At 53.1% G+C, this 24,106-nt stretch overlaps 1 protein-coding gene across 6 annotated transcripts in view; it reads left to right on the top strand.

The window, feature by feature from the left end:
- Positions 1-544: 544 nt before the first annotated feature.
- The window catches only part of LOC122547116 (1-phosphatidylinositol 4,5-bisphosphate phosphodiesterase delta-4-like), a 140,561-nt gene continuing 116,999 nt past the window's right edge, over positions 545-24,106 (top strand). For 2 of the 6 annotated variants that reach the window (XM_087989402.1, XM_087989405.1), the window contains exons 1-2: positions 844-1,312; positions 11,825-11,884. In XM_087989402.1, coding sequence (XP_087845528.1) covers positions 1,255-1,312; positions 11,825-11,884 — 118 coding nt within the window. In that variant the 5' untranslated portion in view covers positions 844-1,254. Of the gene's footprint in view, positions 674-842; positions 1,313-11,824; positions 11,885-24,106 lie in introns of those variants that run through there. The other 4 variants (XM_087989401.1, XM_087989406.1, XM_087989399.1 and 1 more) reach the window with 4 other exon arrangements.

Raw genomic sequence — 24,106 nt, 5'->3', positions numbered from 1 at the left:
ATATTCAAAAAGAAACCATTGACAGGGGGTCAGGGGGTGGGGAATAGCAGGGTGTGGGGGAATAGCAGGGGGTGGGGGGAATAGCAGGGTGTGGGGGGAATAGCAGGGGGTGGGGGGAATAGCAGGGTGTGGGGGGAATAACAGGGTGTGGGGGGAATAGCAGGAGGTGGGGGAATAGCAGGGGGTGGGGGGAATAGCAGGGGGTGGGGGGAATAGCAGGGTGTGGGGGGAATAGCAGGGGGTGGGGGAATAGCAGGGGGTGGGGGGAATAGCAGGGGGTGGGGGAATAGCAGGGGGTGGGGGGAATGTAGTAGAGGGTGAGGAACTAACTGGAGAGATACTTCAAAGTGCTGGAACAGCCAAGATGGGCTGAATGGTTTCCTAGAATTCTCAATTAAATATGCACAAGGCAGGTTCTGGCAACTGAGTAGAATATACCTAATTAAAAATGCAAGATTAGCACTTGTTCTTATTATTGCACTCGGACTCCTGGCAGAAGTCAGTGCTGACAGTATCGCTTTAAGGCAGTGACCCAGACTCCCTGCTGATCAGTTTTCTTCAGTTAGCTAAGCAGGTCAACACGGGATTGAGAGGGATGCAGCACATACACGGCCAACCACTCCCAGTATCTTGAAGGACAACTCCCTTTCTCAGTGCAGTGCACACTGCCCTGGTGAGTTCACTGCCTGTCTTTACTGTCTGCTATGTATTATTCACTAGGCTCTGTGAGTGAGAGTCTGGATCAAATTGTGTCACTGTGAGAGTGTGTTTCAGAGTATGTGTGTGCGTGCACGAGTGTGAGTGTATATCTGAGAGAGAGTTTGTGTGTGTGTGTCTGAGAGAGTGTGTGCATGTGTTTGGGTGTCAGTGTATTTCAGTGTGTCTGAAAGAGTGTATTTGTGTGTGAGAGTGTGTTCGTGAGTGAGTGTGTGTGTCTGAGAGACTGTGTGTTTGTGTGTCAGTGTGAGGGTGTATTTCAGTGTGTCTGAGAGAGTGTGTGAGTGTGTCTGAGTGTGTTCGCGAGTGAGAGTGTGTGTGTGTCTGAGAGACTGTGTGTGCGTGTGTTTGTGTGTCAGTGTGTCAGTGTATTTCAGTGTGTCTGAGAGAGTGTGTTTGTGTGTGTGAGAGTGTGTCTGAGTGTGCGCGCGAGTGTGAGTGTGTGTGTGGGTGTGTGAGTAGGGGAGTGCCCTGATGTTCACTATCTGTGTCCTTTCTAACAAGTGTTGGTGACACTTTGCAATGAGGTGATAAAGCATGTTGTCTGTGAAGTGTGTCCAGGAGAGATCGGCCTGGCCTGATGATGAATTACCAAGTGAGTCCATTGAGAATATCCAGTACAGCGTGTGGATATTGTCCAGCAATAACACAGAAGGAGTTGGTGGGGGGGGGATGTTGTCGATTGTCGATAAGTTAATGACTTGGGCAGAGTACCAAGAGACAGCCGCACTGCTGCATCTATCACTACCCAGGGCAGTCACATTGCCGAGCAGTATTGTAAGAGTTAATCCACATCCCACTCCTTTCCAAAAGGTTCCTGTCCTGGATAGAGAGTCACCGATACAGGCAGCATTACTGCCAGTGAAGAGAAACTGCTACCTCTCACACTCCATTAGAGACATAAAAGCTGCAGGTGATGGAATCCAAAGTGGACAGGCAGGAGGCTGGAAGATTACAGTAAGACAGTTTCTTCACCTCCTATTGCTGCCTGGCTTACGGTGTTCTTCCAGCAGCCTGCCTCTCACATTCCGGAACTTAAAATGTGGAATTTTCTTTTTAATTCACTCATGGGATTTGGCCATCACTGACTGGATCAGCATTTATTACCCCGTCCCAAGTTGCCCCTTGAGAAGGTGGGAGTGAGCTGCCTTCTAGAACCGCTGCAGTCCATGTGCTGTAGACAGACCCACAATGCCCTTAGGGAGGGAATTCCAGGACTTTGACCCAGTGACAGTGAAGGAACAGCGATATATTTCCAAGTCAGGATGGTGAGGGGCTCAGAGGGGAACTTGCAGGGGGTGGTTTTCCCCTGTACCTGCTGCCCTTGTCCTTCTAGATGGAAGTGGATGTGGGTTTGGAAGGTGCTGCCTGAGGATCTTTGGTGAATTTCAACAGTTCATGTTGTAGATGGTACACACTGCTGCTACTGAGTGTTGGTGGTGGAGGGAGTGGATGTTTGTGGATGTGGTGCCAATCAAGTGGCTGCTTTGTCCTGGATGGTGTTGAGCTTCTTGAGTGTTGTTGGAGCTTCCCCCATCCAGGGGCAAGTGGGGAGTATTCCATCACACTCCAGACCTGTGCCTTGTAGAGGCTTTGGGGAGTCAGGAGGTGAGTTACTCATCACAGTATTCCTAGCTTCTGACCTGCTGTTGTAGCCACTGTGTCTATGTGGTGAGTCCAGTTCAGTTTCTGGTCAATGGTAACCCCCAGGATGTTGATAGTGGGGGAGTCAGTGATGGTAAAGCCACCGAATGTCATGGGGTGGTGATTAGATTGTCTCTTATTAGTGTTGGTCATAGCTTGGCATTTGTGTGGCACAAATGTTATTTGCCACTTGTCAGCCCAAGCCTGGATATTGCCCAGTTCTTGTTGCATTTGAACATGGACTGCTTCGGTATCTGAGGAATCTGAGTATTTGATGATTATGCAATCATCGGTGAACATCCCTATTTCTGACCTTATGATGGAGGGAAGGTCATTGACGAAGCAGCTGAAGATGGTTGGCCCTAGGACACTCCCCTGAGGAGCTTCTGCGAAGATGTCCTGGAGCTGAGATGACTGACTGCCAACAACCATGACCATCTCCCTGTGATCCAGATATGACTCTAACCAGCAGAGAGTTTGTCCCCAATAACCGTTGATTCCAGTTTTGCCAGGACTCCTTGATGCCACACTTGGCCGAATGCAGCCTTGATGTCAAGGGCTGTCCCTCTCCCCATCCCTCTGCTCTTTTGTCCATGTTTGACCCAAGGCTGTAATGAGGTCAGGAGCTGGGTGACCCTGGGGGAACCCAAACTGGGCGTCACTGAGCAGGTTATTGCTGAGCAGGTGCTGCTTGATAGCTCTGTTACTGACCCCTTCCATCACTTTACTGATGATCGAGAGTAGACTGATGGGGCGGGAATTGGCTGAGTTGGATTTGTCCTGCTTTTTATGTACAGGACATACCTGGGCAATTTTCCACATTGTCGGGTAGATGCCAGTGTTGTAAGTGGACTGGAACAGCTTGGCTCGGGGAGCAGCAAGTTCTGGAGCACACATCTTCAGTATTATTGCTGGAATGTTGTCAGGGTCCGTAGCCTTTACAGTATCCAGTGCCTCTAACTGTTTCTTGATATCACATGGAGTGAATCGAATTGGCTGAAGACTGGTATCTGTGATGCTGGGGACTGCTGGAGGAGGTTGAGATGGATCATCCACTCTGATTTTGCAGAAACTGAAGATTACTGCAAAAGCTTCCACTTTATCTTTTGCCCTGATGTGCTGGGCTCTTCTATCATTGAGGATGGGGATTTTAGTAAAGCCTCTTCTTCCAGTGAGTTGTTTAATTGTTCACCACCATTCACAACTGGATGTGGCAGGACTGCAGAGCTTAGATCTGATCCATTGGTTGTGGGATCGCTTAGTTCTGTCTATCATTGGCTGCTTATGCTGTTTGGCAAGTAGTCCTGTTTGGTGGCTTCACCAGGTTGGCACCTCATCTTCAGGTCTGCCTGGTGCTGCTCCTGGCATGCCCTCCTACACCATCCATTGAACCAAGGGTGATCTCCTAGCTTGATGGTAATGGGTGAGTGGGGGAATGCCGGACCATGAGGTTCCAGATTGTGAACATAGTTCTTTGAAATTTGCATCCCATGCAGACAGGATGGTTAAGAAGCTATTTAGCCCACTGGCCTACATTGCTCAACCCTTTGAGTATAGGAGTTGGGGAAGTCATGTTGAGGTTGTACAGGACATTGGTGAGGCCTCTTCTGGAATACTGTGTCCAGTTCTGGTCGCCCAGTTATAGGACGGAGATTATTAAACTGGAGAGGGTTCAGAAAAGATTTATCAGGATGTTGCTGGGAGTGGAGGGTTTGAGTTTAGATTACTTACAGTGTGGAAACAGGCCCTTCGGCCCAACAAGTCCACACTGACCCGCCGAAGCGCAACCCACCCATACCCCTACATTTACCCCTTTAACCTAACACTACGGGCAATTTAGCATGGCCAATTCACCTGACCTGCACATCTTTGGACTGTGGGAGGAAACCGGAGCACCCGGAGGAAACCCACGCAGACACAGGGAGAATGTGCAAACTCCACACAGTCAGTCGCCTGAGTCGGGAATTGAACCCGGGTCTCTGGCGCTGTGAGGCAGCAGTGCTAACCACTGTGCCACCGTTCCGCCCAGTTATCAGGAGGGAGGTTGATTAGGTTGGGATGTTTCTTCCTGGAGCGTCGGAGGCTGCGGGGTGACATTATAGAGCTTTATAAAATCATGAGGGGCATGGATAGAGTAAATAGCAAAAGGTCTTTTCCTTGGAGTGGGCGAGTCCAAAAGTAAGGGGCATATTTTCAAGGTGGGAGGAGAAAGGTTTGTAAAGGACATGAGGGGCAACATTTTTACACAGAGAGTGGTTGGTGTGTGGAGTGAACTTCCTGAGGAAGTGGTGGATGTAGGTGCAATTGCAATATTTAAAAGACGTTTGGATAAGTTCATGAACAGGAAAGGTTTGGAGGGAGATTGGCCAGGAGCAGGCAGGTGGGACTAGTTTAGTTTGGGATTATGGTCAGTATGGACTGGATGGACCGAAGGGTCTGTTTCCCTGCTGTATGATGCTATATAGGGCTTTTCCCAGCTACCAGCTATTTCATTGAAACACAGAAGATAGGAGCAGGAGTAGGCCATTCGGCCCTTCAGTCTGTTTTTTTTTAGATTCCCTGCAGTGTGGAAACAGGCCCTTCGGCCCAACAAGTCCACACTGACCCGCCGAAGAGCAACCCACCCAGACACATTCCCCTACACCTAACGCTATGGGCAATTTAGCATGGCCAATTCACCCTAACCTGTACATCTTTGGATTGTGGGAGGAAACCGGATCAAGCCCACACAGACACAGGGAGAATGTGCAAACTCCACACAGACAGTTGCCCGAGGCTGGAATTGAACCCGGTCCCTGGCGCTGTGAGGCAGCAGTGCTAACCACTGAGCCACTGTGCCGCCATAATTCAATAAGATCATGGCTGATCATCCACCTCAGTACCTTGTTCCCACTTTCTCCCCTGTACCCTTTCATCCCTTTAGCCCTGAGAACTATATCTAACTCCTTCTAGAAAATATCCAATGTTTTGGCCTCAACCGCTTTCTGTGGTAGAGGATTCCCCAGGCTCCGCACTCTCTGGGTGAGGACATTTCTCCTCATCTCAGTCCGAAATTGCCCACCCCGTATCCTTAGACTGTGACCCCCCTGGTTCGGGACACCTGGTCATCAGGAACACCCTTCCTGTGTTTACCCTGTCTACTTCCTGTTAGAATGTTAGAGGTTTCTATGAGATGCCCCTCATTTTTCTAAACCCCAGTGAGTGTCATCCAACTGATCCAGTCTCTCTTCATACGTCAGTCCCAAGGATCAGTCTGGTCTCAAAGTGCATCTGAGCCTGTTTTGAAGAGTGGTCACTGTTATAATGTGGGAAACACACGTGGCATCCAATTTGTGCACAGCAAGACCCCACACTTAACAGTGAGATGATGACAAAATAATCTGTAATTGCGATGTTGCTTGAGGGTTTGGAATTTGGAAAGACACTGGAAATAAAGCAAAATACTGTGGATGTTGGAAAACTGAAATAAACCAGAGAATGCTGGAGAAACTGAGCAGGTCTGGCTGCCTCTGTGGAGAGAGAGAAACACTGTTAATGTTTTGACCCTGGTATGTTTGTAATAGTTGTGTCCAATGACTGAGTTTAGTTGAGAAACGGGGTTACCGGACTCAAAATGTGAATTCTGTTTCTCTCTCCACTGAAGCTGCCTGACCTGCTGAGTTTCTCCAGCATGTTTCTCTCAGAGGTTAGATAGGGTGGACAGGGAGGGCCTTTTTCCAAGTATGGTGATGCCGAGCACGAGGGGGCATAGCTTTAAATTGAGGGGTGATAGATATAGGACAGATATCAGAGGTAGTTTCTTTACTCAGAGAGTAGTAAGGGTATGGAATGCTTTGCCTGCAACTGTAGTAGATTCGGCAACTTTAAGCACATTTAAGTCGTCATTGGATAAACATATGGATGTACATGGAATAGTGTAGGTTAGATGGTTTCAGATTGGTATGACAGGTCGGCGCAACATTGAGGGCCGAAGGGCCTGTACTGTGCTGTAATGTTCTATGTTCTATGTTCTGTTTTTGTGCCACATCAATGACCTTCCCTCCATCATAAGGTCAGAAATGGGGATGGTCACCGATGATTGCATAATCTGCAGCATCATTCATGATTCCTCAGATACCGAAGGAGTCCATGTTCAAATGCAACATGAACTGGACAATATCCAGGCCTGGGCTGACAAGTGGCAAGTAACACTCGTACCACACAAATGCCAGGCTATGACTCATCTTATAAATATAAGAACGGGCAACACGGTGGCACTGCTGCCTCACAGCGCCAGAGACACGGGTTCAATTCCTGCCTCAGGCAACTGTCTGTGTGGAGTTTGCACATTCTCCCCGGGTCTGTGTGGGTTTCCTCCGGGTGCTCCAGTTTCCTCCCGGTTAGGTGCAGGTTAGGTGAATTGGCCATACTAAATTTCCCACAGTGCTAGGTGCAGAGGTAAATGTAGGGAATGGGTCTGGATGGGTTGCTCTTCGGAGGATTGTGTGGACTTGTTGGGCCAAAGGGCCTGTTTCCACACTGTAAGTAATCTAATCTAACAGGTCAGAGGTTTGGAATCCTGCAATAAATAATTCACTTCCTATCTCCCCAAAGCCTGTCCACCATCAACAAGGCACAAGTCAGGAGTGTGACGGAGTACTCCCCACTTGCCCCTGGATGGGGGCAGCTCCAACAACAGGCAAGAAGCTCCACACCATCCAGGACAAAGAAGTCGTTTGATTGGCACCACATCCACAAACATCCACTCCTTCCACCACCACCGCTCAGTAGCAGCAGTGTGTACCATCTACAAGATGCACTGCAGGAATTCACCAAAGATCCTCAGACAGCACCTTCAAAACCCACATCCACTTCCATCTAGAAGGACAAGGGCTGCAGATACATGGGAACACCACCCCCTGCAAGTTCCCCTCCGAGCCCCTCACCATCCTGACTTGGAAATATATCGCCGTTCCTTCACTATCACTGGGTCAGAATCCTGGAAATCCCTCCCTAAGGGCACTGTGGGTCTACCCACAGCACATGGACTGCAGCGGTTTAAGAAGGCAGCTCACCCCCACCTTCTGAAGGGGAAAGTAAACAAGGGAAATAAATACTGGCTGAGGCAGCAATGTCAATGCCCCAAGAGTGAATACATTAAGTCATCTCCTGCAGAATTATTAATGTTTTCCCTTCTGGGATGAATTAAAAAAGCTTATAGACCAACTGCAACCCTCCCCCCAGTTGCTTTGTGTCGACTGGCTCTGACACACTTGTGTGCATTACCAGTGTGTTGTTTAGGTTAGATTCCCTACAGTGTGGAAACAGGCCCTTCGGCCCAACAAGTCCACACCAACCCTCCAAAGAGTAACACACCCAAACCCATTTCCCTCTAACTAATGCAGCTACACTATGGGCAATTTAACATGGCCAATTGACCTAACCTGCACATCCTTGGACTGTGGGAGGAAACTGGAGCACCCGGAGGAAACCCACGTAGACACGAGGAGAATGTGCAAACTCCACACAGACAGTCACCTGAGGCTGGAATCAAACCTGGGACCTGGTGCAGTGAGGCAGCAGTGCTAACCACTAAGCCACTGTGCCGCCCACGGTGTTGTGTTGGCTACAGCTTGAGAACAGCAAGCCTTGAACACCCCTGCACTGCAGGTAAAATTAGAATGTAATCTCTTACTCTTACTGATGCCAGCACTCCATTGTTCAAGGGAACCAAGAGAAAAGAATTTCAATAACCTGCAAAGCCCAGAGTCTCAGAACTGACAGTTGAACCATGAACCTGAGAGTCCCTCCGAGGATCAGGAGGTTTAAAGGGAACTTGAGGAAAAGATTTTTTCACCCAGTGAGTGGAAGATGACTGAAGCGCTCTTCCTGAAATTGTGGTAGTGTTGGAAACCCTCACAACCTTGCAGATGTATTCAGATGAACACCTGAAACACCACAGCATCCAATACTAGAGGCCAAGTGTTGGAAATTGGAGTGAGGGTGGATTGGTGCTATTTTTCATTCCTTCACAGGATGTGGGTATTATAGCTAGACCAGCATTTATTGCCCATCCCTAATTACCCAGAGGGCAGTTCAGAGCCAACCATGTGGCTGTGGGTCTGGAGTCACGTGTAGGCCAGATCAGGTAAGAATGGCCATTTCCTTCCTAAAGGACATTAGTGACTCAGTTGGGTTTTTCTAACAATTAATAATGGATTCATGATCATCGTTAGATTCCTAATCCCAGTTTTTTTATTGGATTCACGTTCCACCATCTGCTGTGCTGGGATTCAAACCTGTGTCCCAACAACATTGCCTGAGTCTCTGGATTAGTGATCCAGTGATAATACCACTAGGCTGTCATTGACATGATGGGCTGAAGGGCCTGTCTCCATGCTGTAGAACTCCATAACCAGCATCAACATCATTGCTACCACCCAAAGTAACAACCTCAATGTTTTACTAGGAGAAAGTGAGGACTGCAGATGCTAGGGATCAGAGCTGAAAAATGTGTTGCTGGAAAAGCACAGCAGGTCAGGCAGCATCCAAGGAGTAGGAGAATCGACGTTTCGGGCATAAGCCCTTCTTCAGGAATTGTTAGAATCAACTGGAAGAAAGTGAGGGGTTAAAATCAACTAGGAGAAAGTGAGGGCTGTTTCTGAAGAAGGGCTTAGCCTGAAACATCAATTCTCCTGCTTCTTGGATGCTGCCTGACCTGCTACACTTTTCCAGCAACACATTTTTCAGCTCAATGTTTTACTGTCTACTGTTGCATATGAACCAGAGACTTTTCCCATTTTTGTTCTATTTTATGAACTCACTTTTTATTCCTTACCTGCATTGTTGCAAGGTACCTCCTTGTTGCATTTAGTAACTCCCTCATTTGTTAATTAGATTCCCTCGTCCACACTGACCCTCAGAAGAGTAACCCATCCCCTTTATTTACCTCTGACTAATGCAGCTAACACTACGGGCAATTTCCCATGGCCAATTCACCTGACCTGCACATCTTTGTGCTGTGGGAGGAAACCGGAGCACCCGGAGGAAACCCACGCAGACACGGGGAGAATGTGCAAACTCCACACGGTCAGTCACCTGAGGCAGGAATCAAACCTGGGACCCTGGTGCTGTGAGGCAGCAGTGCTAACCACTGAGCCACCGTGCCACCTGATTTTTTAATATTCATTCACAGGATGAGGGCTGGGCCAGTATTTATTGCCCATCCCTAATTACCCAGAGGGCAGCGAAGAGTCACCCACGTTGCTGTGGGTCTGGAGTCACATGTAGGCCAGACCAGGTAAGGATGGCAGATTCTTTCCTGAAAGGGTATTAGTCCCCCAGATGGAATTTTCCGACAATCACCAATGGACTCATGGTCATCGTTAGACTCTCAATTCCAGATTTTCATCAAATCCGAATTCCACCATCTCCCGTGGTGTGATTCGTGCCCAGATTCCCGGCACCTTACCTGGACCTCCGGATGATGCCAGAGATAATTCCAGGGTGCTACCATCACCTTTTAGAGCAGGTGTTTGTATGGCTCTGGGAGAAAGGTATTAAGAAGGGAGGGATCCTTTGTAAATGAACCTTGTTAGGCCCCAGCAGGTGGAGAAGGTGGATAAAGGAAGAAAGCAGTTCGTCCTTCCTCACTGGGAGTGTATCAGTTTGGGATATCCTGCCCAGAATGTTGACCACGGACTGGTGAGAGAGTGCAGCACTGTCAGGGGTACTGAGGCCTCACAGGAACATCGCCTGGTCTCTCGGGTACTAAGAGGAGATCCCAACGCTGTGTTGGAATGAAGGCAGGCAGCTCTTCCCCAGTGCCCTCACCAACATTGATCCCTCCACCAGCATCACCGCCGCAGCTCCCTGGCTGTTTACTGCCTCACTGGTTTGTGGGATCTTCCTGTGCACAAGGGGTCCGTCATGCAGGTCGCTGTGATTGACAAGCTTGTCACTGGCTGTGAAGCTGTTTGGGATCTCTGTCCTGAGGACGTGCAAGGTGCTCTCAAAATGCAGGTTCTGAGAGGGTGCGGAGGGAGATTTACCAGAATAGGATGAGGGATGAGGGAATCCAGCAAATGGGGAGGGAGCTGGAGATGTTGTGCTTCCAGGCGTTCAAAATTATACAATGACAAGACAGTAACAGGAACATAGGAACAGTAGTAGGCCATTCAGCCCCCCCAGCCTGTTCCACGATTCAATGAGATCATGGCTGATCTGTGGCCTAGATCCATATACCAGCCTTTGGCCCATATCCCCTAATACCTTTGCTTAACAGAAAAAAATCTACCTCAGATTTAAAATGAACAACTGATCCAGCATCCACTGGTGTTTGTGGACCAGAGTTCCAAACCTCTCCCACCCCTTTGTGTATCAAAGTGCTTCCTAACATCTCGCCAACCGCAGGGACACAGATCTTTGGAGGGAGGCAGCAGAGGGAGAGACGTAACGTATATTTTAACTTGGTGATGTGGGAGGAGCTGCCTGAAACGTTCCAAAGGGGGAGATTGGAGAATTGCTGGAAAGGGAGAAATGTGCAGGGCTGTGGGAACCAGCAGTGGGAGTGAGTGAGTCCTATTGGATAGTACCTTCCATAGAGTCATAGAGATGTACAGCACGGAAACAGACCCTTCGGTCTAACTTGTTCATGCCAACCAGATATCCTAAATTAATCTAGTCCCATTATACCAGCCTCCACCACTTCCTCTGGCAGCTCATCCCATACACGTACCACCCTCTGCGTGAAAAGGTTGCCCCTTAGGTCTCTTTTATACCTTTCCCCTCTTTCCCTAAAGCTATGCCCTCTAGTTCTGGACTCCCCCACCCCAGGGAAAAGACTTTGTCTATCCTATCCAATCCCCTTATGATTTTATAAACCTCTATAAGGTCACCCCTCAGCCTCCGACGCTCCAGGGAAAACAGCCTCAGCCTGTTCAGCCTCTCCCTATAGCTTAGATCCTCCGACCCTGGCAACATCCTTGTAAATCGTTTCTGAACCCTTTCAAGTTTCACAATATCCTCCCTACCGCAGGGAGACCAGAATTGCAAGCAATATTCCAAAAGTGGCCTAACCAACGTCCTGTACAGTTGCCCGAGGGTGGAAGTGTATCTGGGTCCCTGGCACTGTGAGGCGTTAGTGTAAGGCACAGTGCTGCCCAATAGAGGATTGAGAAGCCTTTAGAAACCATCGGATCACAGAAAGAGAAATAAGGGGGGAGGAGGTGAAATATGAGAGTCAGCTAACTAGTAATAGAAAAGAAGGTTCCTTGAATTTTGTTCGGTATCTGAAATGTAAGAGAGAGGCAAGAGTAAACATTTGATGCTGGAAAATGAGGCTGGAGGAACAGTATTAGGAAACAAAGAGGGAGTGCAGCCACCAGGGACAAATGACCTCCTTTAATGCTCCATAATTCAGTGATTAACAATTTGTTGTTTTGGGGAGATGTTCAGCTTTTCATAATCTTGTTTATTTTAGCAGATTGTGCAGTGGTCCAGCAGTGTGTCTCCGTGCCAATGGCCTCACTCAGGCCAAGTGTGCGTAAGTATTCACTCGGGCAGTAAACATGGCAACACGATGAGGTTCAGCGGTGTGTAAATGGGTGTGCTGGGGGAGAGGGTGGGACAGTGACAGGGCACTGACACCACATGTCCCCAAAACACCCACGTCCCCAAACCCTCACATCCCCAAACCTCCCACATCCCCAAACCCCCCACATCCCCAAACCCCCACATCCGCAAACGCCCCACATCCCCAAACACCAGCATCCCCAAACACCCACATCCCCAAACCCCCACATCCCCAAACCCCCACATCCCCAAACCTCCCACATCTCCAAACACCAGCATCCCCAAACACCCACATCCCCAAACACCCACATCCCCAAAATCCCCCACATCGCCAAACCCCCACATCCCCAAACCTCCCACATCCCCAAAATCCCCCACATCCCCAAACCCCCACAACCCCAAAATCCCCCACATCCCCAAACCTCCCACATACCCAAACACTCCGCATCTACAAACCCCCACATCTCCAAAACCCCCATAGCCCCAAACACCCCACATCCCCAAACCCCACATCCCCAAAAACCCCACATCCCCAAACACCAACATTCCCAAACCCCCCACATCCCCAAACCCCCCACATCCCCAAAATCCCCACACCTCCAAACCCCATATACCCAAACCCCCACATCCCCAAACCCCCACATCCCCAAACCCCATAATCCCCAAACCCCCACATCCCCAAACCCCCACATCCCCAAACCCACACATCCCCAAACACCTAAATTCCCAAACACCCACATTCCCAAACCTCACATCCCCAAACCCCACATCCCCAAATCCCCACATCCCCAAATCCCCACATCCCCAAACCCACACATCCCCAAACCCCCACATCCCCAAACTCCCACATCCCCAAGCCCCCACATCCCCAAACCCCCACATCCCCAAACTCCCAAATCCCCAAACCCCCACATCCCCAAACACCCATATCCCCAAACCCCCCACATCCCCAAACCCCCCCGCATCCCCAAACCCCCCCCACATCCCCAAACCCCCCCACATCCCCAAACTCCCACATCCCCAAACACCCCACATCCCCAAACCCCCCACATCCTCAAACTCCCCACACCTCCAAACCCCATATCCCCAAACCCCCACATCTCCAAACCCCCATATCCCCAAACCCCATAATCCCCAAACCCCCACATCCCCAAACCCCCACATCCCCAAACTCCCCACACCTCCAAACCCCATATCCCCAAACCCCCACATCCCCAAACCCCCACATCCCCAAACTCCCACATCCGCAAACTCCCCACATCCCCAAACACTCAAATTCCCAAACCCCACATCCCCAAACCCCAACATCCCCAAACACCCCACATCCCCAAATACTCAAATTCCCAAATCCCACATCCCCAAACACCCCATATCCCCAAACCCCCCACATCCCCAAACACCAGCATCCCCAAACACCCACATCCCCAAACACCCACATCCCCAAACACCCACATCCCTAAAACCCCCACATCTCCAAACGCCCGACATCCCCAAACACCAGCATCCCCAAACCCCCACATCCCCAAACCCCCACATCCCCAAACCCCCACATCCCCAAATCCCCACATCCGCAAACCCCCACATGCCCAAAATCCCCCACATCTCCAAACACCCCACATCCCCAAACACCAGCATCCCCAAACCCCCACATCCCCAAACCCCCACATGCCCAAAATCCCCCACATCTCCAAACACCCCACATCCCCAAACACCCACATCCCCAAACACCCACATCCCAAAAACCCTCACATCCCCAAACCCCCCACATCCCCAAACCCCCACATCCCCAAACCACCCACATACCCAAACCCCCCACATCCCCAAACCCCCCACATCACCAAACCCCCCACATCCCCAAACACCAGCATCCCCAAACACCAGCATCCCCAAACACCCACATCCCCAAACACCCACATCCCCAAACCACCCACATCCCCAAACCCCCCACATCCCCAAACCCCCCACATCACCAAACCTCCCACATCCCCAAACCCCCACATCCCCAAACCCCCACATCCCCAAAATCCCCCACATCTCCAAACACCCCACATCCCCAAACCTCCCACATACCCAAACACTCCGCATCTCCAAACCCCCACATCTCCAAAACCCCCATATCCCCAAACACCCCACATCCCCAAACCCCACATCCCCAAACACCCCACATCCCCAAACACCAACATTCCCAAACCCCGCACATCCCCAAACCCCCCACATCCCCAAACTCCCCACACCTCCAAACCCCATATCCCCAAACCCCCACATCCCCAAACCCCCACATCCCCAAACCCCATAATCCCCAAACCCCCACATCCCCAAACCCCCACATCCCCAAACCCCCACATCCCCAATCACCCCACACCACAAACACCCAAATTCCGAAACACCCACATTCCCAAACCCCCACATCCCCAAACCCCCACTTCCCCAAACCCCCACACATCCCCAAACACCCACATTCCCAAACCTCACATCCCCAAACCCCACATCCCCAAACCCCACATCCCCAAACCCCACACATCCCCAAATCCCCACATCCCCAAACCCACACATCCCCAAACCCCCACATCCCCAAACTCCCACATCCTCAAGCCCCACATCCGCAAACTCCCCACATCCCCAAACACCAGCATCCCCAAACACCCACATCCCCAAACACCCACATCCCCAAACCCCACATCCCCAAACCCCACACATCCCCAAACCCCCATATCCCCAAACACCACACATCCCCAAACCCCCACATCACCAAACTCCCAAATCCCCAAACCCCCACATCCCCAAACGCCCACATCTGCAAACCCCCCACATCCCCAAACACCAGCATCCCCAAACACCCACATCCCCAAACCCCCACATCCCCAAACCTCCCACATCCGCAAACCCCCCACATCCCCAAACACCAGCATCCCCAAACACCCACATCCCCAAATACCCACATCCCCAAACCTCCCACATCCCCAAACCTCCCACATCCCCAAACACCAGCATCCCCAAACACCCACATCCCCAAACACGCCACATCCCCAAACCCCACATCCCCAAACCTCTCACATCCCCAAAATCCCCCACATCCCCAAACCCCCACATCCCCAAAATCCCCCACATCTCCAAACACCCCACATCCCCAAACCTCCCACATACCCAAACACCCACATCCCCAAACCCCCACATCCCCAAACCCCATAATCCCCAAACCCCCACATCCCCAAACCCCCACATCCCCAAACCCCCACTTCCCCAAACAGCACACATCCCCAAACACCTAAATTCCCAAACACCCAAATTCCCAAACCTCACATCCCCAAACCCCACATCCCCAAACCCCCCACATCCCCAAATCCTCACATCCCCAAACCCACACATTCCCAAACCCCCACATCCCCAAACTCCCACATCCCCAAGCCCCCACATCCCCAAACCCCCATATCCCCAAACACTCCACATCCCCAAATCCCCACATCCCCAAACCCACACATCCACAAACCACCAAATCCCCAAACTCCCAAATCCCCAAACCCCCACATCCCCAAACACCCATATCCCCAAACCCCCCACATCCCCAAACCCCCCCACATCCCCATACCCCCCCACATCCCCAAACCCCCCCACATCCCCAAACTCCCACATCCCCAAACACCCCACATCCCCAAACACCAAGATTCCCAAACCCCCCACCTCCCCAAACCCCCCACATCCCCAAACTCCCCACACCTCCAAACCCCATATCCCCAAAACCCCACATCCCCAAACCCCATAATCCCCAAACCCCCACATCCCCAAACCCCCACATCCCCAAACTCCCCACACCTCCAAACCCCATATCCCCAAACCCCCACATCCCCAAACCCCCACATCCCCAAACTCCCACATCCCCAAACTTCCCACATCCCCAAACACTCAAATTCCCAAACCCCACATCCCCAAACCCCAACATCCCCAAACACCCCACATCCCCAAATACTCAAATTCCCAAATCTCACATCCCCAAACACCCCATATCCCCAAACCCGCCACATCCCCAAACACCAGCATCCCCAAACACCCACATCCCCAAACACCCACATCCCCAAACACCCACATCCCTAAAACCCCCACATCCCCAAACCCCCCACATCCCCAAACACCAGCATCCCCAAACCCCCACATCCCCAAACACCCACATCCCCAAACCCCCACATCCCCAAACCCCCACATCCCCAAACCACCCACATCCCCAAACCCCCCACATCCCCAAACCCCCCACATCGCCAAGCCCCCACATCCCCAAACCCCCATATCCCCAAACACCCCACATCCCCAAATCCCCACATCCCCAAACCCCACATCCCCAAACACCAGCATCCCCAAACACCCACATCCCCAAACCACCACATCCCCAAACCTCCCACATCCCCAAACCTCCCACATCCCCAAACCCCCACATCCCCAAACCCACACATCCCCAAACCCCCACATCCCCAAACCCCCACATCCCCAAGCCCCCACATCCCCAAACCCCCATATCCCCAAACACCACACATCCCCAAACCCCCACATCCCCAAACTCCCAAATCCCCAAACCCCCACATCCCCAAACACCCATATCCCCAAACCCCCCACATCCCCAAACCCCGCACATCCCCAAACTCCCCACATCCCCAAACTCCCCACACCTCCAAACACCATATCCCCAAACCCCCACATCCCCAAACCCCCACATCCCCAAACCCCATAATCCCCAAACCCCCACATCCCCAAACCCCCACATCCCCAAACCCCCACATCCCCAAACCACATAATCCCCAAACCCCCACATCCCCAAACCCCCACATCCCCAAACCCCCACTTCCCCAAACAGCACACATCCCCAAACACCTAAATTCCCAAACACCCACATTCCCAAACCTCACATCCCCAAACCCCACATCCCCAAACCCCCCACATCCCCAAATCCCCACATCCCCAAACCCACACATCCCCAAACCCCCACATCCCCAAACTCCCACATCCCCAAGCCCCCACATCCCCAAACCCCCATATCCCCAAACACCCCACATCCCCAAATCCCCACATCCCCAAACCCACACATCCACAAACCACCAAATCCCCAAACTCCCAAATCCCCAAACCCCCACATCCCCAAACACCCATATCCCCAAACCCCCCACATCCCCAAACCCCCCCACATCCCCATACCCCCCCACATCCCCAAACCCCCCCACATCCCCAAACTCCCACATCCCCAAACACCCCACATCCCCAAACACCAACATTCCCAAACCCCCCACATCCCCAAACCCCCCACATCCCCAAACACCAGCATCCCCAAACCACCACATCCCCAAACCACCCACATCCCCATACCCCTCACATCCCCAAACCCCCCACATCCCCAAACCCCCCACATCCCCAAACACCAGCATCCCCAAACACCCACGTCCCCAAACCCCCACATCCGCAAACCGCCCACATCCCCAAACACCAGCATTCCCAAACACCCACATCCCCAAACCCCCACATCCCCAAACCTCCCACATCCCCAAACCTCCCACATCCCCAAACCCCCACATCCTCAAACCCCCACATCCCCAAAATCCCCCACATCTCCAAACACCCCACATCCCCAAACCTCCCACATACCCAAACACTCCGCATCTCCAAACCCCCACATCTCCAAAACCCCCATATCCCCAAACACCCCACATCCCCAAACCCCACATCCCCAAACACCCCACATCCCCAAACACCAACATTCCCAAACCCCGCACATCCCCAAACCCCCCACATCCCCAAACTCCCCACACCTCCAAACCCCATATCCCCAAACCCCCACATCCCCAAACCCCCACATCCACAAACCCCATAATCCCCAAACCCCCACATCCCCAAACCCCCACATCCCCAAACCCCCACATCCCCAAACCCCATAATCCCCAAACCCCCACATCCCCAAACCCCCACATCCCCAAACCCCCACTTCCCCAAACAGCACACATCCCCAAACACCTAAATTCCCAAACACCCACATTCCCAAACCTCACATCACCAAACCCCCCACATCCCCAAATCCCCACATCCCCAAACCCACACATCCCCAAACCCCCACATCCCCAAACTCCCACATCGCCAAACCCCCACATCCCCAAACCCCCATATCCCCAAACACCCCACATCCCCAAATCCCCACATCCCCAAACCCACACATCCACAAACCACCAAATCCCCAAACTCCCAAATCCCCAAACCCCCACATCCCCAAACACCCATATCCCCAAACCCCCCACATCCCCAAATCCCCACATCCCCAAACCCACACATCCCCAAACCCCCACATCCCCAAACCCCCACATCCCCAAGCCCCCACATCCCCAAACCCCCATATCCCCAAACACCACACATCCCCAAACCCCCACATCCCCAAACTCCCAAATCCCCAAACCCCCACATCCCCAAACACCCATATCCCCAAACACCAACATTCCCAAACCCCGCACATCCCCAAACCCCCCCACATCCCCAAACTCCCCACACCTCCAAACACCATATCCCCAAACCCCCACATCCCCAAACCCCCACATCCCCAAACCCCCACATCCCCAAACCCCATAATCCCCAAAGCCCCACATCCCCAAACCCCCACATCCCCAAACCCCCACATCCCCAAACCCCATAATCCCCAAACCCCCACATCCCCAAACCCCCACATCCCCAAACCCCCACATCCCCAACCCCCACTTCCGCAAACAGCACACATCCCCAAACACCTAAATTCCCAAACACCTAAATTCGCAAACACCCACATTCCCAAACCTCACATCCCCAAACCCCCCACATCCCCAAATCCCCACATCCCCAAACCCACACATCCCCAAACCCCCACATCCCCAAACTCCCACATCCCCAAGCCCCCACATCCCCAAACCCCCATATCCCCAAACACCCCACATCCCCAAATCCCCACATCCCCAAACCCACACATCCACAAACCACCAAATCCCCAAACTCCCAAATCCCCAAACCCCCACATCCCCAAACACCCATATCCGCAAACCCCCCACATCCCCAAACCCCCCCACATCCCCATACCCCCCCACATCCCCAAACTCCCACATCCCCAAACACCCCACATCCCCAAACACCAACATTCCCAAACCCCCCACATCCCCAAACCCCCCACATCCCCAAACACCAGCATCCCCAAACCCCCACATCCCCAAACACCCATATCCCCAAACCCCCACATCCCCAAACCCCAACATCCCCAAACCACCCACATCCCCATACCCCTCACATCCCCAAACCCCCCACATCCCCAAACCCCCCACATCCCCAAACACCAGCATTCCCAAACACCCACGTCCCCAAACCCCCACATCCGCAAACCCCCCACATCCTCAGACACCAGCATTCCCAAACACCCACATCCCCAAAACCCCACATCCCCAAACCTCCCACATCCCCAAACCTCCCACATCCCCAAACCCCCACATCCCCAAACCCCCACATCCCCAAAATCCCCCACATCTCCAAACACCCCACATCCCCAAACCTCCCACATACCCAAACACTCCGCATCTCCAAACCCCCACATCTCCAAAACCCCCACATCCCCAAACCCCCACATCCACAAACCCCATAATCCCCAAACCCCCACATCCCCAAACCCCACATCCCCAAACCCCCACATCCCCAAACCCCATAATCCCCAAACCCCCACATCCCCAAACCCCCACATCCCCAAACCCCCACTTCCCCAAACAGCACACATCCCCAAACACCTAAATTCCCAAACACCCACATTCCCAAACCTCACATCCCCAAACCCCACATCCCCAAACCCCCCACATCCCCAAATCCCCACATCCCCAAACCCACACATCCCCAAACCCCCACATCCCCAAACTCCCACATCGCCAAGCCCCCACATCCCCAAACCCCCATATCCCCAAACACCCCACATCCCCAAATCCCCACATCCCCAAACCCACACATCCACAAACCACCAAATCCCCAAACTCCCAAATCCCCAAACCCCCACATCCCCAAACACCCATATCCCCAAACCCCCCACATCCCCAAATCCCCACATCCCCAAACCCACACATCCCCAAACCCCCACATCCCCAAACCCCCACATCCCCAAACTCCCAAATCCCCAAACCCCCACATACCCAAACACCCATATCCCCAAACCCCCCACATCCCCAAATCCCCCCGCATCCCCAAACCCCCCCACATCCCCAAACCACCCAACATCCCCAAACACCCACATCCCCAAACACCCCACATCCCAAAAACCCCCACATCCCCAAACCCCCCACATCCCCAAACACCAGCATCCCCAAACCCCCACATCACCAAACCCCCACATCCCCAAACCACCCACATCCCCAAACCCCCCACATCCCCAAACCCCCCACATCACCAAACCCCCCACATCCCCAAACACCAGCATCCCCAAACACCCACATCCCCAAACCCCCACATCCCCAAACCTCCCACATCCCCAAACCTCCCACATCCCCAAACACCAGCATCCCCAAACACCCACATCCCCAAACACCCACATCCCCAAACCACCCACATCCCCAAACCCCCCACATCCCCAAACCCCCCACATCACCAAACCTCCCACATCCCCAAACCCCCACATCCCCAAACCCCGACATCCCCAAAATCCCCCACATCTCCAAACACCCCACATTCCCAAACCTCCCACATACCCAAACACTCCGCATCTCCAAACCCCCACATCTCCAAAACCCACAAATCCCCAAACACCCCACATCCCCAAACCCCACATCCCCAAACACCCCACATCCCCAAACACCAACATTCCCAAACCCCGCACATCCCCAAACCCCCCACATCCCCAAACTCCCCACACCTCCAAACCCCATATCCCCAAACCCCCACATCCCCAAACCCCATAATCCCCAAAAACCCACATCCCCAAACCCCCACATCTCCAAACCCCCACATCCCCAATCACCCCACACCACAAACACCCAAATTCCGAAACACCCACATTCCCAAACCCCCACATCCCCAAACCCCCACTTCCCCAAACCCCCACACATCCCCAAACACCTAAATTCCCAAACACCCACATTCCCAAACCTCACATCCCCAAACCACACATCCCCAAACCCCACATCCCCAAACCCCACACATCCCCAAATCCCCACATCCCCAAACCCACACATCCCCAAACACCCACATCCCCAAACTCCCACATCCTCAAGGCCCACATCCGCAAACCCCCCACATCCCCAAACACCAGCATCCCCAAACACCCACATCCCCAAGCCCCCACATCCCCAAACCCCCATATCCCCAAACACCCCACATCCCCAAATCCCCACATCCCCAAACCCACACATCCACAAACCACCAAATCCCCAAACTCCCAAATCCCCAAACCCCCACATCCACAAACACCCATATCCCCAAACTCCCCACATCCCCAAACCCCCCCACATCCCCATACCCCCCCACATCCCCAAACCCCCCCACATCCCCAAACTCCCACATCCCCAAACACCCCACATCCCCAAACACCAACATTCCCAAACCCCCCACATCCCCAAACCCCCCACATCCCCAAACACCAGCATCCCCAAACCCCCACATCCCCAAACACCCATATCCCCAAACCCCCACATCCCCAAACCCCAACATCCCCAAACCACCCACATCCCCATACCCCTCACATCCCCAAACCCCCCACATCCCCAAACCCCCCACATCCCCAAACACCAGCATCCCCAAACACCCACGTCCCCAAACCCCCACATCCGCAAACCCCCCACATCCTCAGACACCAGCATTCCCAAACACCCACATCCCCAAACCCCCACATCCCCAAACCTCCCACATCCCCAAACCTCCCACATCCCCAAACCCCCACATCCCCAAACCCCCACATCCCCAAAATCCCCCACATCTCCAAACACCCCACATCCCCAAACCTCCCACATACCCAAACACTCCGCATCTCCAAACCCCCACATCTCCAAAACCCCCACATCCCCAAACCCCCACATCCACAAACCCCATAATCCCCAAACCCCCACATCCCCAAACCCCACATCCCCAAACCCCCACATCCCCAAACCCCATAATCCCCAAACCCCCACATCCCCAAACCCCCACATCCCCAAACCCCCACTTCCCCAAACCCCCACACATCCCCAAACACCTAAATTCCCAAACACCCACATTCCCAAACCTCACATCCCCAAACCCCACATCCCCAAACCCCCCACATCCCCAAATCCCCACATCCCCAAACCCACACATCCCCAAACCCCCACATCCCCAAACTCCCACATCCCCAAGCCCCCACATCCCCAAACCCCCATATCCCCAAACACCCCACATCCCCAAATCCCCACATCCCCAAACCCACACATCCACAAACCACCAAATCCCCAAACTCCCAAATCCCCAAACCCCCACATCCCCAAACACCCATATCCCCAAACCCCCCACATCCCCAAATCCCCACATCCCCAAACCCACACATCCCCAAACCCCCACATCCCCAAAACCCCACATCCCCAAGCCCCCACATCCCCAAACCCCCATATCCCCAAACACCACACATCCCCAAACCCCCACATCCCCAAACTCCCAAATCCCCAAACCCCCACATCCCCAAACACCCATATCCCCAAACCCCCCACATCCCCAAACCCCCCCGCATCCCCAAACTCCCCCACATCCCCAAACCACCCCACATCCCCAAACTCCCACATCCCCAAACACCCCACATCCCCAAACCCCCCACATCCCCAAACTCCCCACACCTCCAAACCCCATATCCCCAAACCCCCACATCTCCAAACCCCCATATCCCCAAACCCCATAATCCCCAAACCCCCACATCCCCAAACCCCCACATCCCCAAACTCCCCACACCTCCAAACCCCATATCCCCAAACCCCCACATCCCCAAACCCCCACATCCCCAAACTCCCACATCCCCAAACTCCCCACATCCCCAAACACTCAAATTCCCAAACACCACATCCCCAAACCCCAACATCCCCAAACACCCCACATCCCCAAATACTCAAATTCCCAAATCCCACATCCCCAAACACCCCATATCCCCAAACCCCCCACATCCCCAAACACCAGCATCCCCAAACACCCACATCCCCAAACACCCACATCCCCAAACACCCACATCCCTAAAACCCCCACATCTCCAAATGCCCCACATCCCCAAACACCAGCATCCCCAAACCCCCACATCCCCAAACACCCACATCCCCAAACCCCCACATCCCCAAATCCCCACATCCGCAAACCCCCACATGCCCAAAATCCCCCACATCTCCAAACACCCCACATCCCCAAACCCCAACATCCCCAAACACCCACATCCCAAAAACCCCCACATCCCCAAACCCCCCACATCCCCAAACACCAGCATCCCCAAACCCCCACATCACCAAACCCCCACATCCCCAAACCACCCACATCCCCAAACCCCCCACATCCCCAAACCCGCCACATCACCAAACCCCCCACATCCCCAAACACCAGCATCCCCAAACACCCACATCCCCAAACCCCCACATCCCCAAACCTCCCACATCCCCAAACCTCCCACATCCCCAAACACCAGCATCCCCAAACACCCACATCCCCAAACACCCACATCCCCAAACCACCCACATCCCCAAACCCCCCACATCCCCAAACCCCCCACATCACCAAACCTCCCACATCCCCAAACCCCCACATCCCCAAACCCCGACATCCCCAAAATCCCCCACATCTCCAAACACCCCACATTCCCAAACCTCCCACATACCCAAACACTCCGCATCTCCAAACCCCCACATCTCCAAAACCCACAAATCCCCAAACACCCCACACCCCAAACCCCACATCCCCAAACACCCCACATCCCCAAACACCAACATTCCCAAACCACGCACATCCCCAAACCCCCCACCTCCCCAAACTCCCCACACCTCCAAACCCCATATCCCCAAACCCCCACATCCCCAAACCCCCACATCCCCAAACCCCATAATCCCCAAAAACCCACATCCCCAAACCCCCACATCTCCAAACCCCCACATCCCCAATCACCCCACACCACAAACACCCAAATTCCGAAACACCCACATTCCCAAACCCCCACATCCCCAAACCCCCACTTCCCCAAACCCCAACACATCCCCAAACACCT

The sequence above is a fragment of the Chiloscyllium plagiosum genome, unplaced genomic scaffold, assembly GCF_037043375.1.
Source record: "Chiloscyllium plagiosum isolate Xiang-an unplaced genomic scaffold, Cpla_swu_hap1 HiC_scaffold_7, whole genome shotgun sequence".
Lineage (NCBI taxonomy): Eukaryota > Metazoa > Chordata > Chondrichthyes > Orectolobiformes > Hemiscylliidae > Chiloscyllium > Chiloscyllium plagiosum.
This window is presented reverse-complemented; position numbering and strand designations above follow the sequence as displayed.